The 17,252-nt window shown below is 36.7% G+C and overlaps 1 protein-coding gene across 7 annotated transcripts in view; it reads left to right on the forward strand.

Annotated features, from left to right (window-relative positions):
* The window catches only part of CCDC141 (coiled-coil domain containing 141), a 234,603-nt gene that overhangs the window by 131,760 nt on the left and 85,591 nt on the right, over positions 1 to 17,252 (forward strand). For all 7 annotated transcript variants that reach the window (XM_059166907.1, XM_059166908.1, XM_059166910.1 and 4 more), the window contains one exon: positions 10,004 to 10,198. In XM_059166907.1, coding sequence (XP_059022890.1) covers positions 10,004 to 10,198 — 195 coding nt within the window. The remainder of the gene's footprint in view (positions 1 to 10,003; positions 10,199 to 17,252) is intronic.

The raw sequence follows: 17,252 nt of genomic DNA on the forward strand, positions 1-17,252 counted from the left end.
TTTTTTTTTTTTTTTTAGTTTCATAGAATTCCCTTTTATTTTTTCCTTAACTTTTTATTATTAACAGTATTTACTTCTCTTCCTTAACTCTTTAAATGATTTATTTATGTAAGAGAAGCAGGGGAGGGGCAAGGGAGAGATGAGAAATCCTTAAGCAAATGCCCCACTGACCGTGGAACTTGATCCCAGGACCTCAAGATCATGACCTGAGCTGTAGTTGAAGAGTTAGCCGCTTAAAACCAGCTAAGTCACCCAGGCACCCATCTTCTTCCTTAACTTTTAGTTTGGAAACTCCACATAGCAAATTTGAAAAAATAGTACAAAGAATGTCCAAATAGACTTCATCAATTTTAAAATTTTAGGACATTTCCTTTCTCTGTCTCTCATTATGTATTTACATATATATACTTTTTCTTAAATCATTTCTTTTTTTATGTTATGTTAGTCTCCATATAATACTTCATTGTTTTTGATGTAGTGTTCCAACATACATTGTTTGTGTATAACACCCAGTTCTCCTCCTTAGTATCCATGCCCTCCTTAATATCCATCACCAAGCTCACCCATCTCCCCACCTCCCTGCCCTCTAAAACCCTCAGTTTGTTTCTCAGAGTCCAGAGTCTTTCGTGGTTTTTCTCCCCCTCTGATTCCCCACCTCTTCATTTTTCCTTTCCTTCTTCTAATGTCCTCCATGCTATTCCTTATGTTCCACAAATAAGTGAAACCATATCATAGTTGAGTTTCTCTGCTTGACTTATTTCAGTTAGCTTAATCATTTCAAAATAAGTTGTGAACATCATGTATTTTCACCCTAAATATCAACAGATAACCTAATGACAAGGATGGTTTCTTCTATAGCCATGTTCCAATTTTATACCCAATAAATTTAACATTGACACAATAGTATTTTTTGCTCTGTTGTTCATTTTCTATTTTTTTAAAAAAGATTTTATTTACTTATTTGAGAGAGAGAGATAGCAAAAGAGCACAAGCAGGGGGAGGAGTAGAGGGAGAGGAAGAAGCAGACGCCATGCTGAGCAGGAAGCCTGATGTGGGGCTCGATCCCAGGACCTGGAGATCATGACCTGAGCTGAAGGCAGACACGCATAACTGACTGAGCCATCCAGGCGCAGTCATCCAGGCAAAAATGAAAATACTTGTTCATTTTCAAGTATTTTCAAATTGTCTGAAAATGAGGATAATTCATTGCATTTGGCTGTCTTGTACAATTCTAAGGAAGACCCTCCTGGTTTGGCTTGTATAATTTCTTCTCCTATTCCTTTCTCTGTGTGAACTTTTCATTCTCCAGCCATTATAGGAATCAAGGCTCATCCCTCCATTTTTGCCCTTAGCTTGCCCCTCTTCTCATTTACCACACTGCTATTTAGTGAATAGTGCTTTGCTTTCAAAAATCCTTTCTGAAGAGTCCTATTCACAAATCTATGTCTTTGATTCTGGCCACTCTTCTCTATCTGGTACTGAGCAGCTTTCTTTTGGATGTTTGCCCATGGGCTCACTCTTCACTCCCCACTCCTCCTCTACTCCACTTCTGCCAAGTAACGCCTTCCCTTTTGTTTTAGGCCTTAGCTCAGACATCACTTATTATGAAAAGAACTTATTAATTTTCCAAATTAGATAGTTCTATCTCCTTATGATCTAGGATCATCTTTTTCATCTCCTTGGTAGTATTAACCAACAACCTTGCCTATGTTCTTTTGCTCAGGCTGTCTCTTCTGCTCAAACCAGGACTTTGCCTTCTCCCCGATCCTACATTACACTCATCAGTTGAAGGTCTCACCCATAATTTAGGTCCTATAAAAGATCTCCCCAGATTACTAAATCAGAATTTATTTTTTTTTCCACTGAACACTGTTTAGTTTTCAATTTGTACTTACAATGATCTATTTTGCGTTAGTTAGGTGTTCTTAAGATTTGTTACATAATGCTTTTGAGATTACACTGTCTATAGTATAGGAGAGTTATGAAGTATCTATCCCAGTATAATTTTTGTTGCTGATTCATAGATTATTGAGTATAGAAAGTATGGAGAGAGAATCCCAATCGTATGCATAGTGATTAGCTGAAAACTGAACCTGTATGAAAGGAGATAAGTTGAAGAAATTCTACCTTTGACTAGATTTTGTAGGAGATAAGTGATTTCTTACACATCGTTAAAGGTAAGGGCTTTTCCTGCAATAAAGAATATACATATTATAAATATGGTTATAAAAAGTTTGTAAAGAAAGTTAAAGACAACCATATAAATGTATAGAAAAATATGGATGGCACCTGTGTGGCTCAGTCAGTTAAACACATCTGTCTTCGGTTTGGGTCATGATCCCAGGGTCCTGGGATCAAACTCCACATTAGCTCCCAGCTCAACAGGGAGTCAGCTTCTCCCTCTCCCTCTGCCTTTTCCCTTGCTTGTGCTATCTCTCTCTCTCAAATGAATGAACAAAATATTTTAAAAAATTTCAGGAGAACCTTGGTAGCTCAGTTAGTTAAATGACTGCCTTCGGCTCAGGTCCTGATTCCTGATTCTGGAGTCCTGGGATGAGTCCAGCATTGGGCTCCCTGCTCAGCAGGGAGTCTGCTTCTTCCTCTGACACTCCCCCCTTTCCTGCTCTCTCTCTCTCTCACACACACAAATAAATAAAGAAAAATCTTGAAAAGAAAAAATTTTGGAAAAAAACTGGATGAGTTTTATACTTTCAGGTTTCTCTCCCTCCTGCCAAATTTCTGCTTCCTTTTTAAATCAGTGGCTTATCTCCCTGACACGATAATGTGAAGAAAGTATGAAGTAGAAAGAAATGTCTTAATTTCATCTTTATGAATTAAGACTAATGATATTCAACATTGAAACAGGACAGTTTTCAATTCATGATGGATTTCTGTATTACTCATTTAAGGAGTATAATAGTAAAGACTTTATTTGTCATTGTATCTTCCACAGCCTGACACAATACTTATTGAATGAATGAAGTAATTTGGAAAATAGAAGTTAAATTTTAGATTTGGGAGGCATCAATACAAAATTTTAAATTTTTAAAATTTAAATATTAATTTTAATTAATTTAAAAATTAATTTTAATATTAATTAAAAATTTTTAATTTTATAGCACTAAGTTTAAAGTTATAAGGTTAAAACCTTTTATTATATACATTCTTTCTCATTTATTGTTATGATTATGCAGAAACTCTATAGGTCTATTGTTACTTAGTCATTCAATATTTTGGAATATTCTAGTCTAGCTCCAAAATTTTTTTTGCTCCTGATTTCAAATAAAATGCTGCCAATTTTTAAAAATACATCTTCTTCCAACAATGATTCAATGAATATAGAGTAGGTGTGAGAAAGCATGTTTTAAATTTTTTTCTAGGAAATACTGATAGTCAGCCAGATTTAAGGACCGTTATTCTAGTTTATATATGATGTTCATTGTGGATGTAATATATATGGATTTTTCCCCCATTTCCCAACTTAATCTATTTTATTTAGGAAAATCCTCACAACAGGTGAACATCTAAACCTAATAATTCTCCCCATAGTTGAATTACATGTTGAGATTCTGAAGGTCTCTCCAACACATGTGCTAGAAAATTAAACAATAAGTCCTCTGAAAACATTAATATAAACTGGGACCACCTCATCAGCTAGTGGCATAATATGATTGTAGGCAAATTGTGTTAGATGCAAATAATCTGGACAGCAAGACTTTATTAATTTTTATTAAAAATGGAAACACCAGTACACCCAAATCTGGCTCTGCTCCTTACTTATTCAACTCAAAGAAAATGTGATTAAGAGGAACAAGAAATCTAAGAAAAGCAACAAGGACAAGACAGTAAAGAAAAAATAATGATTCTTGGAAAACACAAATCTTCAAAAAAATGTCTCCCTGACTTCCAATGTAATTAAATTTTCATCCCAAAACTATGTTGAACTAAGGAAGAAAAAATAAATGTATTTTTGCTCTAATCATTACTTTGAAGATTTGCTCATGAGTGCAATTTGTTAAAATTTTATTTGATTTTAAAAATTTATTCTACCACACATCCATTGCTTCAGTATTAACAACAAGCACCCTACTCTGAGCAGCTGAACGACAAGTCCTACCTGGTAGCCATGCACTGAGCAGAATAAGGGAAACAAGAAACTTCCAAGCCATAGTTTTTACTGTGACTTTTGGAATACTTCAATAGAGAAAAGAGAAAGCAACTATCACTCAAAAATTATTTTGATGGTATCTGTCATTTCTACTATAGACTATCAGTCTATAATCCCGCTATAATACCACTAAGATTAATTATGGAAAATACAGCTAAAATCCAAAATTTTAGTAGGGCCTAAAATCTGGGAATTCAAAGCACAGCAATCCATCACTCAATTTATAGGTTCACTAGAGAAGCAGAGGCATATGTGTGTTGATGGTGGCCATTGCATTGCAGGGGAAGTAAGGCTTGGGAAAAAAAAAATACCCTGCTTGAGACCACTTACTAAGTTTGGAATAAAAAGTGTATTTCTAGCTCCAGTTTTCTGCTCTTACCCATAAGCTCTCTCTGGTTCAGTAGCAAGGGTTCTCTGCCTAATGGTTGGGAGGTGAAACACCACACTTCTTTTATCTTTAGGTGACACAAAATCACAGTTCTTCCTGTTTGCAATCAAGACCTTTGCCGAAATGCATCATAGTGAAGGTCTAGTTCAAATGGCGTGTGGACCCTGAACTCTGTACCATCCAGCTGTGGGATGGGACCCAGTGCTCTAGTAAGATCGTTGATTTTGTGTACGTCAGTGTGGAAATGCCTGGGAACAGAGCAGGAGATGAAACTCTGGCCCAGTTTGCAGTCCAACTGGGCATAATCAGAGTTTCAGCTTTTCAGTGGCTCACTGCCACTCTTTAAAAGCATAAAAATTCCCTCTAAAAAGAAATTTCTGCTCAAAACAGACTTTCAAATAGTCTGATTAAAATTGCCAGGTTTATTTTGTTTGTATCAACTATTAATACAATTGTGAACAATTCTATGATTTTGTGTCAATGAGTTAATTCTCCTTCGTGCTGAACCAAATGGGACTGTAGATTTAGAGAATGAACAAGAAATGGGTTGTGTCTAATGAGATGTCCTAGGAAATAGCCATGCTATGCAGACTATACATGGGCTCCACACATGCTTCAGCCAGATGTGATTTTGGCCCGTCATCTCCACAGCTGGTATTTTCTTAGTGGTTTATAATACGTCCCCTATTCTTTCTTGTCCATCTTCCCCCACTTAAAATTTACATTTTCAAGTCAGGTTTATAATGAAAATAATTTACCACATGCCCTTGGGTCATTAGACCCCTTCACCTACAGTGAAGTTTCCTGTGAATAAAAACTTACTAAATGTATTGTGATGATATTCTTTCTTTCTACTTTCTACTCTTTGAATCTACCTGCTGGGTAATTTTTAATGCCAATCCATAACTTCATTTGAAGAGCTAACCTGGGAGTATAGAAAAGGCAGAAGAAATCATTTTCACCTTCTTGTCTATCCTCACTAATCCTCTTAAAAGTACCCTTCCAATCAAGGTATCCAACAGAAGCTCAATTTCCTCAGCAGATGGAACAGTGAAAGGTACAGTGTAAAAGGGTAACCACTGAGAGTGAAAAAGGAAAAAAACAGAGTGACCCGAGGAGATAGCCCGAGCCCAAGAGCACACAGTGCCACATGTCTTTACTCAGGCAGACATATGCATGTTTCTCTGTCAAGACTGAAAAGTGAAGGAAATGGCAGGCTTTGGCTTTCAGCTGGCAGGGACATGTACTGGAAATATGTTATTGCAGAATGACTGAAACTCAGTCAGAGGTTTAACACTTAGCAGGCAGGCAGCAAAGGCTAGAGAAAACGGACCATGATTTTCTCCATTGGGTTCCACCGGCCCTGACAACAATGACAGCTTAAGTTTTTAAAAATAGTGTGATGGATTCTGATGACTCTGGAGCATTTTAGGTTAAAAATAAAATAGTGGACGCATCCCCTAAGAAAAATGGCTGGGGAAATACATCATCAAAATGTTACACAAACGCATCAGAAACTGCGCGTGGATTGCCCAAAGAAAACAGAACCAATTTTCTGAGAAGATTGAATAGAAATATTGAATGGACCCAGCTTCATTTAATACCCACAGAGTTCCTGTGAAATGCAATTAAGAAGACAGGGAATGGAGAATAAGAAAAGATACGAGCCACAAAATGGTCCTTTAGTGCTTCCTTAGAAGGTCATAACCCACTTTTTATAAACGTGATGTGAAGCACAGAGTTGAAGTGTGTTTTCAAAGATTTGGCTCCACTCCAGAGGTCTTTCTTTAATGCTGTTTGCCAAATTTATGCTAAAGGCAGATTTATGAACACTGTTAGAGAACAGGTATTTCCCTTCTTATTCACAGAGAAGAGTTTTATTATTTTGGTCCATGAGCTGAGCAAAATTAAGCATGAGTTTAGGCTGTAAATTCTCATTTCTATATGTAACAGGTGGGTATTAAGGAAGTTTCTGATTCTAAAAAAAAAAAAACAAAAAACAAACAAAAAAAACACCTCAGGGTCTTTTAAGAATTTTCTCATTTCCAAGGCCTTATCTGGGTTTCATAGAACTTTCACCTCTGTAATTCTAAACTGATAGGTTTAACCTTTCTATGCAGTAAAAAACACTTTCCATCACCTCTCCTCTCTGAAATGCTGAGGTCAGCATTGAGATTGAGAAACAGGGTCTAGAGACAGACTACCTGAATTTGAATTCTGGCTCTTTCACTTACTAGTGTTGAGAATCTAGGCAAGTTCTTAATACCTCTAAACCTCCATTACCTCATCTGTAAAATGAGGATAAAGCAGTTCCTACCTTGTAGGGATGCGAGGAAGAGTGAATGAGGTGATACGTGTAAATCATTTAGTACAGTGCTTAGCATACAGAAAGAAAAATCAGTACTGTCTTGAAGAGGGTTAAGATACCAACACCTTAGGGCTTCGTGTTGTCCAGGCTGAACACATGAAGACCATGATCTCTTTCTCCATGTCCTAACTCTTTTTCCATTTCCTTCCTCTTAGCTCTCTAGGCCTTCACAGGTTCTTTATATTTGTTAAGTGGTCTTCTGCTAATGAACAGAAAGATTCTGGTCAATGACAATCTTTTGAAAGAATTACCTGCTTTGTTCTGTCTTAACACATTAAGCATTTCTTGAGTCCATTGAGGACTCATACCCCACAGATCTTAACAGAAAATAAGAGAATGGGTACAAAAGACAGAAAATGGACTAGTTGGGTAGCTGGAGGGAGAGACAAAATCAACAAGGAAAGATGCAGACAGACTTATGAAAACAGGTGAACTTCTAGGTGATTCATCTGCTCTTAGCACAGTAACAGAATTTCCCAACATTGTTCCAACTGGAGTATTGGTCCCTAGAGATGATCAGTAAACAAGGGATTTCATGGTCAAAACAGTTTGTCCAGAATATATATATTTTTAATTTTATTTATTTGCTAGAGAGAGACACAGTGAGAGAGGGAACACCACCAGAGGGAATGAGAGAGGGAGAAGCAGGTTGCCCCCGATCAGGGAGCCTGATGTGGGACTCGATCCCAGGACCTTGGGATCATGACCTGAGTCGAAGATAGACGCTTAATGACTGAGCCACACAGGCCTCCTTGTCCAGAATATTTCAAACCATATTTTCAGCTAGGAGTCTCAAAGCACATTAACATATGAAGGATTATTAAGCAGTAAGGAAACCTATTTAATATTTTGTTTATCCCATAATACTGATCAATATGTAACATTTAGAGAATCCTTCCACTATCATTATTTTAGAGCTGAGAAACAAATTCCTGTGAAGAACAAATTTGGGGCAGCTAGTGAACCATGATAAAACTGATGGAATGTAAAGGGGAACTAACGTTTAGAGAATGCCTTTTACATGTGCCCGCAATGGTGCTAACTGCTTTAAAAACATTTGCTCTTTCCTGATAAGGTTAAGGTAATAATTTTTAAGTGGGGGGGATATTTACAGTGCTTTATGAAAGAATGTCATGGCTCATATTAGCTGTCTTTAAGTGGGAGCTTAATAGCGCTTTAAAAAAGGAAGGATCTTAAGAAATCATGTAGCCCACATTCATGCTTAAGAATATTGATTTTGCACCCACTGAGCAATTTGGAGTGTCAAAAGTTCACAAGTAACAGAAGGAGAACCAATGAATCACCAAAGTAGCAATTAGTGCACACACCAAAAAGACAGTTTGCAAACCAGAGCACTCATCCCAAAACATGGAACAAGGCTCAGGGATACATTATTATAAAGCAGCTTATATAGCGAGGAAGCAGTGACTGCTTCCTCTTCACAATTATTGGTTATAACATTGGAATTTTCTTAAATGATAGGGACTAGGTCAGTGGTTACCTCATATTGACCTTGGGAAAGATTCAAGTTTTGCTTATAATTTTCAGAGGCATAAACAAGAAATGACCCAGGTCAAGTCAGTCTCACAAAATAAGCTAAATTAAGCTTTGTTTGTATGACTAAACTGGTTTTGTCTGCACAAGCCGTTTTTAGGGCTGGTCTCCATTTGTTTTTTATTTTAACAATCCTCTCCCCTCACTTTTGGTCATTCTCTCCGAAAGGCTGAGAGTATGATCAACCATGATGATACTATTTTCCATTACCATCACTGATGTAGTCAGGCTGGAACCACACATTTGCTATTTCCATTAGTTGAGCCATCAGGACATGTTTATAGGACCAGCATATATTTCATACAGTTGATAATGTAAGTATATATGAAAGTGAGGTAAAATAGCAGTTTTATATTGTTAAAGGAAAGAATTACATTTTATTCTTCCTTTGTATTCTGCAAGCCATCTATCCTAGCATAGTACCAGGTGCATAACCTTTAGTATGTCTTCTGAAATGAATGAATGAATAAAGTAGTGGTAAATTGCACTAAAATTATACTTATTTTTATTATTATACTGATTTTGCACAGTAAAATGTAACAAATGTAACTTAATAACAGGACATTTTGCCATGAGGAACAAGCCAGGATGGAGTCAGACTGTAATTTTTGAAACCTGGCGCTAAATTTCTGATGTTGTAACAAACAGCTTCTGCGTACAGCTTAGTCTCAGTCGAGATGGGTACCAGAAAATTCACTCACAAGACAGCCATGTTAGAGATAAGCATTATTTTATGAAGCTGAATCTGGCTTCAGTTCTTTTGTAAGAAACTTAAATTTACCTTTAAATAAATTGTTAATATGTTCAGTTTACTCCAACTTTAGTTTTCTTTCTTCTCTACTTACTGTTTTTCTTCTTGTTGTAACAGAAAGTAAAAACCTACCTCTTCTTTCCCTGAAATGTTTATATACCACTAAGAATGAAGCATTGAGAGGGGAGACTCAGGTCAGGAAGGAGGGAATACTATGCAATCACAACTATTAATTTTGTGGAGAATAACAGATCTTAATTTCAGTTCTAAGTGTAGGCACATACAAACACAGCGGCCATAAAATATGAGATTTCCCTTCCTTTCTTGTACACATTTGCCCACACTGGCAATGAGACTGAATTGTGAGAGACAGACTTCCTATATTTAAATGAATGAAAACCGGTCACGATGAGTTAGAGACTGAAAAACACTGTTGATAATTTGGGGGGTTTGTTTTCAGACAGCATTAATGGAAAGGGAAGTGGCCTGTGTTCAGGGCAACCAGACACTCCATCAGTCACACACCCCAAATGCCCTGCCCTTTCCTGCTATTATCCCGCTCTCTTTCTAGCCTCTTTCCTTTGTCCTTCTCTCTCTCTCTCTTTTTTAATCTGCATCTTGGTACTCCAACCTGGAATGTGGCATTTACTCCGTCACGATTTGAAAATACAGTGACAGTTTTCTGATACGTTCAATACATTGAAATGTTCTCTGCATCTTGTCAGAGTTTACAAAGAGGAGGATGTGTAAATAAACCAGAGTGATCTCTTGTAGGAATGGAATTCTGCTGCTGAGAAGCTGAGGAGTGATGCCCTTGGGATTCTGCTGTCCAAGGGCTACATGGAGAAAGAGCACCTATGGCTCTCTAACCAGAAACTGCACCAGCTTCAAGGAGAATGTCGTCAGCTCATGGCGGAGAGGGAAACTTGGTTAAAAAAGGCAAATGGTTTTTTTTGCAGTACGAATAAGGTCAGTATGAAGCCACATTGGTAATTTTAGGTAATCAGGGCAGACCAGTAAGAGACTCATAACTTCAGTAGGCTGGAGCACATCACGGAAGTCTAGATTCCACGTAGAGTTTCAAAATTAATAGCAACAAAATCGAGTTTCTAAAATGTATTCCTATCATAGCCATTATTTGGTTCTCAAAATGAGGAGACTCCTTGCTTTGACATGTAAAAAACATCCCCATGAGAGTTTCATCAAAGAGCTGTCATTGAGCTGTTTGAGGGGGACACTTGTGCTGACACTGCAGGGCTTGTCATGGAGTAAAGAAATTACCATAAAATATATCAAGGTGAAAAGAACACTGTGAAACTTTTACCAAAAAACTATTTCCCTTTGAAAAATTATCTTTTCATTTATCAAGTAAAGATACACGAATACTGCAAATCTTTTGCAGGCAAACCACAAGGCTAGAAGCAGAGCCTTGACCTAACTGCCCTGCCTTGGTCTTGCCTTTTAAGGTCAGCCAACGGGAAATCTTGCTTTGGAACATCTCCAGGTCTTCTAGACTGGGAGAAGTGCTCTGCTTCTCCTGGTTGACTGTAACAGGTCGCTCTTAGTGAGTGGTAATGTCTACATGTTCATCTCAATCGTATATCTGAAGCTGGTGATATTATTTGAAAATTTCTTTTACCTTTTCCAATCTAACACACATCTTCAAACTGCCCTGCTGGAATTATTTACTACCTTAAATATCACTGATGTTTTTCAAACTGGACAATGTGACAGGAAATGAGTAAGTAACCCCTAAAAGGTAGGTATATTGTGATTTAAAGTCATGATATCAACAATCTGAATATACTGTCCTGGTATATATCAAAATAGTTCCTTAATTTTGAGCTTCCTTACTGATAGGAAACTTGAAAAGGATGAATACTAGAATTCTAAAATAGAGTTTCCAGAATTACAGAAAAAAATTAAGGAAATTTTGGCAAATTATTTGTTTGGGATTTTTTTGTTTGACGAGAAGATACGGAGCATGTTACTGGAGCTGCTGACCTAAGTAAATGGTAGGATGCCAGGTGAGTTCCTCTTCAACATTCCTGTTTTCGAGTAAGAGACTTTCTAACACCCATTACACCCTCATTCTATAAAATAAGTGGGTCATATGTCAGTAAGTTAATGCCGTTTCTAAGGAAGACCATTATAGAACATGCTGCTCTGACAAAACAACACTTCTAGAACAAACCCTCTAGGTTCAGCCCTGCAAAATGTAGTTTCCCTCTCTCCTTACTTCTAACTCTCTTGCTCTTGCTTTCTCCATTCTCATTATCTGATAACTTCCCAGGGAGGCTTTCTTCTTACATTATTTCTGGGCCCTGAGGGAAAAAGAATGACACTTCTTGTAATAGTAACAGTTAAAAAAAAAAAAAAAAAGAATGGAATGGAATGGTTACTTCCTCAAATTCATATAGCAATGGCAATTCAGGTCAAATCCTAAGAAATTACATTTCTTAGGTCTCAACACTTGACTTCTAGATCCCATTTCATCATTTGAAATGCCGTGGCATTTAAATCATCACTAGTTCCATTGGGATTTATCCATTCTATATTATCCATACTATAGCATTCTCGATAGCCAAGTGGCACTTAAAAAAGTACAGAATTTTTTCTCCCTTTTCAAAGCAACAAGGAATTAATTTTTAACTCCAAATTTAAGAGTCGATGAGAAAGGTGATAGTGGCTTTTACCTCAGCAAAAATAGAAATCGGAGCATAGAAAGTGGATATTTAATCATGATTTTTAAAATGAAATATTTATCATATTATGAAGAAGCAGTAAATGATGAAATAAGGTAGTGGGTAAATCCATTTAAATTAAAGAAGGAAACTCTTTTTTAAGACTTATAAATGGTATTTTTCTCTTTTATTTATATTGTGGGATCTCCACATTTTACAAAATTCTCAGTATTTTAGCCTTTAGTACTTATAAATAACCCTAGTTAAAGTAAAGAGCTGGATTTAAACATTAATATAATGTATAAGCCCTTAAAATTTTTTTTTTCTAGTCTGAAAATTCCATTTACACTAAGTAAGGGGTATTTTCAATTTATATCATCTCTGAAGCACTGAATTTCTCTTTCCATACTCACTTTACTATACCTTGGGTGCACTGGGTTTTTTAAATTGTGAACATCCCTATCCCTAGGAGAGGTCATGTTGTCAAGAACTGTGAGATATCTGAAATTTTACCCCAAATTTCAAGCTAACATGCTAACTTGCCCGTTTTGTGGATGTTCACAAAAGACACATGACTTTTGTGTCAGCTTTGAAAGACTTTTATTTTGAAAGATCTTATTACTCACAAAAACAAGAATCTAAATGTCAATGCATCATGTCAGTTTCCCAAGTCGCAATTCCTGGGGGTGGGGGCGATGCAGATGGGTCCCGCTGGGTGACTGCTCATGCAGCTGGTAGTGATCCAGGAGGGGAGCCCTAAGCTTGGGGCATCTTCTGTTTGATGGCAAACAATAATCCAGCCTTCTGTTTGTCTCTGAAGGAGACATTTCCTCAGCCCTGAAGGTTGCTGGCTGTAAACCCAACACTGAGAAATGGTCCCAGTAAAGAGGGGTCAGTGGTAGGCATTCTTGGCATACCAATAATGATGGGCAGGAGCACTACTGACTCTCCCCAAAAAAATACAGCACCGTGAAAGGAAGAGGAAGTCGGTGCTTTAAAAAACGATATTTGCTTTGAAAACCAATTCCATTCTTGATAAGTGAATTATTTGTTCAGCAAACAACCTCTTATTCCAACTTTGTTAAAGCTAGGTCAATATTCTCCTTCAATATTTGTGCCAAATACCACCGTGAGAAAATATGTTAGTGTCATGGGTAATATATGAATGACTGACTGAATGTCACAGCTGGAGTATTTGTTCAGTAAAAAGTGAAGTGTATGATTTTAAAAATACAGCTTTCACTTTTTAAAAATTTTGTTAAAATAAAAAGGATGTCATAATCTCATCTTCGGAATTAACTATTGTTAATGCTTCCATTAACAATAGTTAATACCGAAGATATATTTCTTCTTTTAATCTGGATTTTTATCATATGTTGCTCGTATTTTTTTGCAAGCAGAAGGAAATTCTCCCTTTCCCCCCTTTCCCTTCATTTTAATTCATTCTCTTCTCTTTATCAATTTTAGATACAGATATTCTTACTTACTAGGAAAAGTCATAATAATTTCTTTTAGTGAAGTCTTTAAATAAGTAGTGTGATCAACAATTACCCTTCTTCTTTAAGGATTCATTTCTTTAGTCTATTTTACTGAACAATTGCTGTGTGTCAGATACTCTTCTAAATTTGGGGGATACAGCAGAGAACTTTTATACAAAATAATCTAGAATATATTTTCAATCTGTGAAATTCAATAAAATACAGTTATCACCTAATAATACACATTGACTAGAGTGGCCCACTGCGTTTGCCCTGCGGATTTCGGAGTGAAATTGTTTACTTTTTAATTCCTCTAGAAGTTGATGATTGATTAATATTCAAGACTCAAGAGTGTTTCTTACTCAGTGTCTATAGCCTTTGGCTTGAGGTATGGCGGTTTGTGCCTGGAGTGAACAGTAGGTGGCGATTTTAGCACATAGGACCTCAGAATGTTGCTACTGATGCTGTCATAAACCAGCCACTGGATTCAAGTGGATTGAACCATGTCACTTAAGAACCTGAGATGCTTCTTTTCCATTTTAGAGTTATCTCCTGTGCTGGCGAACTTACTGCTGAATCATTTAGCAACAAATATAAGAAGGGTTGATTGTCAATGTGGGATGATAGCTGATTGGAGAAGTGTTTCTCTAATTACGAGATGTTGCTAAGAGTTATTAGGACATGGCATGAAATATGAACATAGCACCTATTACAGTATCTCATCGGGATCCCCCGAATTTTCATCTTTCTTGAATGTAGATGATCTTATTTATTATATTTTTATCAAGTTCACCAAAAAAGAGTTGGGTGAGGTGGGTCAATCCCATAGAGTACTTATCATTGTTTAAAGAATGTGATTCAAATATATATGCTTAAGCATAAATATATATGCTTCAAGAGCAGCGCAGTGTGAACCTGAATTTATATGACAGCAGTGACTGAACTTGAAGCTGTAAAACATGGCTGATTGGTCATACAGTCTCATCTCCCTTGATTCCCGTTCTCGGGCACATGATTTCTTTGGCAAAAGCAAGCTGTGAAGACTGAGGCCAAATCTACATGGTGTAGCTCTTGGGTGGTCGGCCTAAAAGCAAAATGGAACAAAAGCTACGACACCTAGCGCAACACACCAAAAGCAGTTTGAAATAATGATTGTCATAGCTTCTCCTCTTCTGCCATCACTGCCGGAAGTGTAATGTCTTTTAAATAGATACGTTGCTTTTTCAAGATATGGACAGCAATGCAAACCAGTAATGTCTACAGCAACGTAATTGTTTCAGATGAAAACAAAATAATTAAAGATGGAATTTGGTACAGTTTTTTTTCCCATTTATATATGTACTGTTTTCCCATTTTCAAAATAGATACATTTTAGGCTAGATATGGGAAACGATGAAATAAAATGGCCCAGTTGTATAGATTGAAGAATGAAGAAACCTGCCCAAGTAGAGGACCTAAAAAATATTATTCAGAAGGAATTTGTTAGATGATATAAATGAATTCAAGAAATTAAGCTAATTGTCATTGGACATCCCTTTCCTTGATATTTCCAATTTCATAATTCTTAGGCAGCCTGTCTCACATTTCTCCTGCCAGAACAACTTTTCATTCTTTTACAAAAACCAAAAGCATCTTTTTTTTTTTTTTTTTTAACTTTCTCCATTCTTCTACATTTCAATTTGGCTAATGTGTTGTATACCTGCTGTTTTCATGAATCATATATATACTTTAACTAAAGCAATTAAAGATACAATCCTTGCTTTCAAGACTTTCTCAGTCTAGTTTGGAGGAGAGGCAAGGAAACAGAAATGCTGAGCACTTTGGGAAAAGCCCGAAGCTTTTGGAGTGAGCATAGAGCATTAGAGAACACAGAGGAGAGGACCAGGGGGAAAGTGTCAAAGAAGGCTTCTCTAGAGGAGGTGCACATTGAGCTAAATATGAAAAGCTGGGGCAAGATGGGGCTGGGAGGGAATTGATTAGTAAAGAGCTGTGCCTTGTTTGGAAAACCTAAGGTAATTAATTTTATTAAGAATGTAGGGTGGAAGCCCAGAATGATGAGAGACAAGTGGTAGAAGCAATCAGGGGGTTAGGAACTTCTTGAATAGCATGCTAAGAAGTTGCTGTCTTGGTTGCCTGGGTGGCTCAGTTGGTGAAGCATCTGATTGTTAGTTTCAGTTCAGGTCATATCTCAGGTTATGAGATCAATCCCTGCATCAGGTTCCACACTTGGCACAAATTCTACTTGGAATCCTGTCTCTCCTCTCCCTCTGCCCTTCCCCCACTCATGCTTTCTTTCTCTCAAATAAAGAAATAAATAAAATTTAAAAATAAAGAAATTTCAATCTTTTGCTGAACATATCCTTAAATATGAAGAGATATTAAGGACTCAAATCATGATGAGGCAAACCTCCTGATATGGAGTAAGTGATACCTTAATTTTCTTACCTCCTGTATTCCCTCAGAGAATGGTTTAGCAACATTTGGTTTTAGAACTCAAGGATGGGCTATTTAAACCACAGCATATATTTGAGAAATATGGCTAAACTGTGACCATATTATTATTTGTATATAATAGAAAACTTATCAAAAACAAGAAATACCTTATACATCTTACATTTCTCATGACAGCCCCACAACTCAGTCCATATTTAATTAGTCTTATAATAGTTCAGTTTTACTGTCACCCACTCATGAATATCCTTTTCTATAAAACTATCAAGTGACAGCTGAGCAAGTCAAGAGTGGATTTACTGGTTTCCCTTCCACGTAAAATTTTAAACTGTTGCATCTCTCCATTGGCATTAAGTATATTCTCCTCTGTGTTGTAGGCATTTATGGGTAGATTTCCTTTCTTTTGCTGAATTAAAGCTCCTTGAGGGTAAGAAACGTGTCTATTTTACTTTGCATTCATCAGAACAGAACACCTAGAACAGTGCCTTTCGGGCTGTGGGTGCTCGGTAATTGTTTGAATGATTGAAAGCAGTGAAATATTACAAACCATGGAGTTTGAAGGCCAAATTTCATTTTCATAAGAGATTACATTGATCCTGGGCCATTGGAATGAGATCATTTTGAAAGCAGAGAGCTTAATTACTGTAATACATGAGGAACACAAATTTCAAGCTCAGTATCTAGCATACTTGAGAAGGGGAGTAATGCTGTACGAAGAGATGTGTCATCACCCGTACCACCTCCTCCAAGAAGTCTCCAGGCAGCAATAATTGCTTATTTTTCAGTTTCCCATAGTATTGCTCTGTGCTCCTTAGAGAGAGATTGTCTTAGTCATCTTTGCATGCCACCTAGTGTTCAACAAATTTGGTTGAATGAATGAATAAATGGCCATGTGACAAGTCAATTTACAGTTTGAGCCTGAGTTTTCTCCTTTCTGAAATAGGTCTAACAATCCTTATCTTTTTCAGGGGATACCATTCAGTAATAAAAGTTCCTGCAACTGGTGATAAATGTGCAAAGTCTTTCCAGGAAAGAGTTGGAGTATAAATAAATAAATTGAATTGTGAAGCATTAAGTGAAAATTTTAAAATATTTGCTAGGATGATAGTTTTCTAAAATAATACAGTAGATTTTGGAGCCAGGCTGCTGAGGTATGAATCTGTACTTAGACATTTATTAGCTCTATGACCTTGGGCAGTTACTTAACTTCCTTGTGCATCCAGCTTTTTAATCTAAAAAATAGAAATAATAATTATATGCACCTCACAGAGTCACTGAGCTATCTACATGAGTTAATACATGACTAGTGCATAGAGGGGCTAAACACTCACTACGTTCCAGCCATTATTTTGTCATTATATATGCATTGCATACTGCACTAGCCACTGTAATGTGACTTAAATGCTTTTG

This window comes from Mustela lutreola, chromosome 3 (assembly GCF_030435805.1).
Source record: "Mustela lutreola isolate mMusLut2 chromosome 3, mMusLut2.pri, whole genome shotgun sequence".
Taxonomy (NCBI): domain Eukaryota; kingdom Metazoa; phylum Chordata; class Mammalia; order Carnivora; family Mustelidae; genus Mustela; species Mustela lutreola.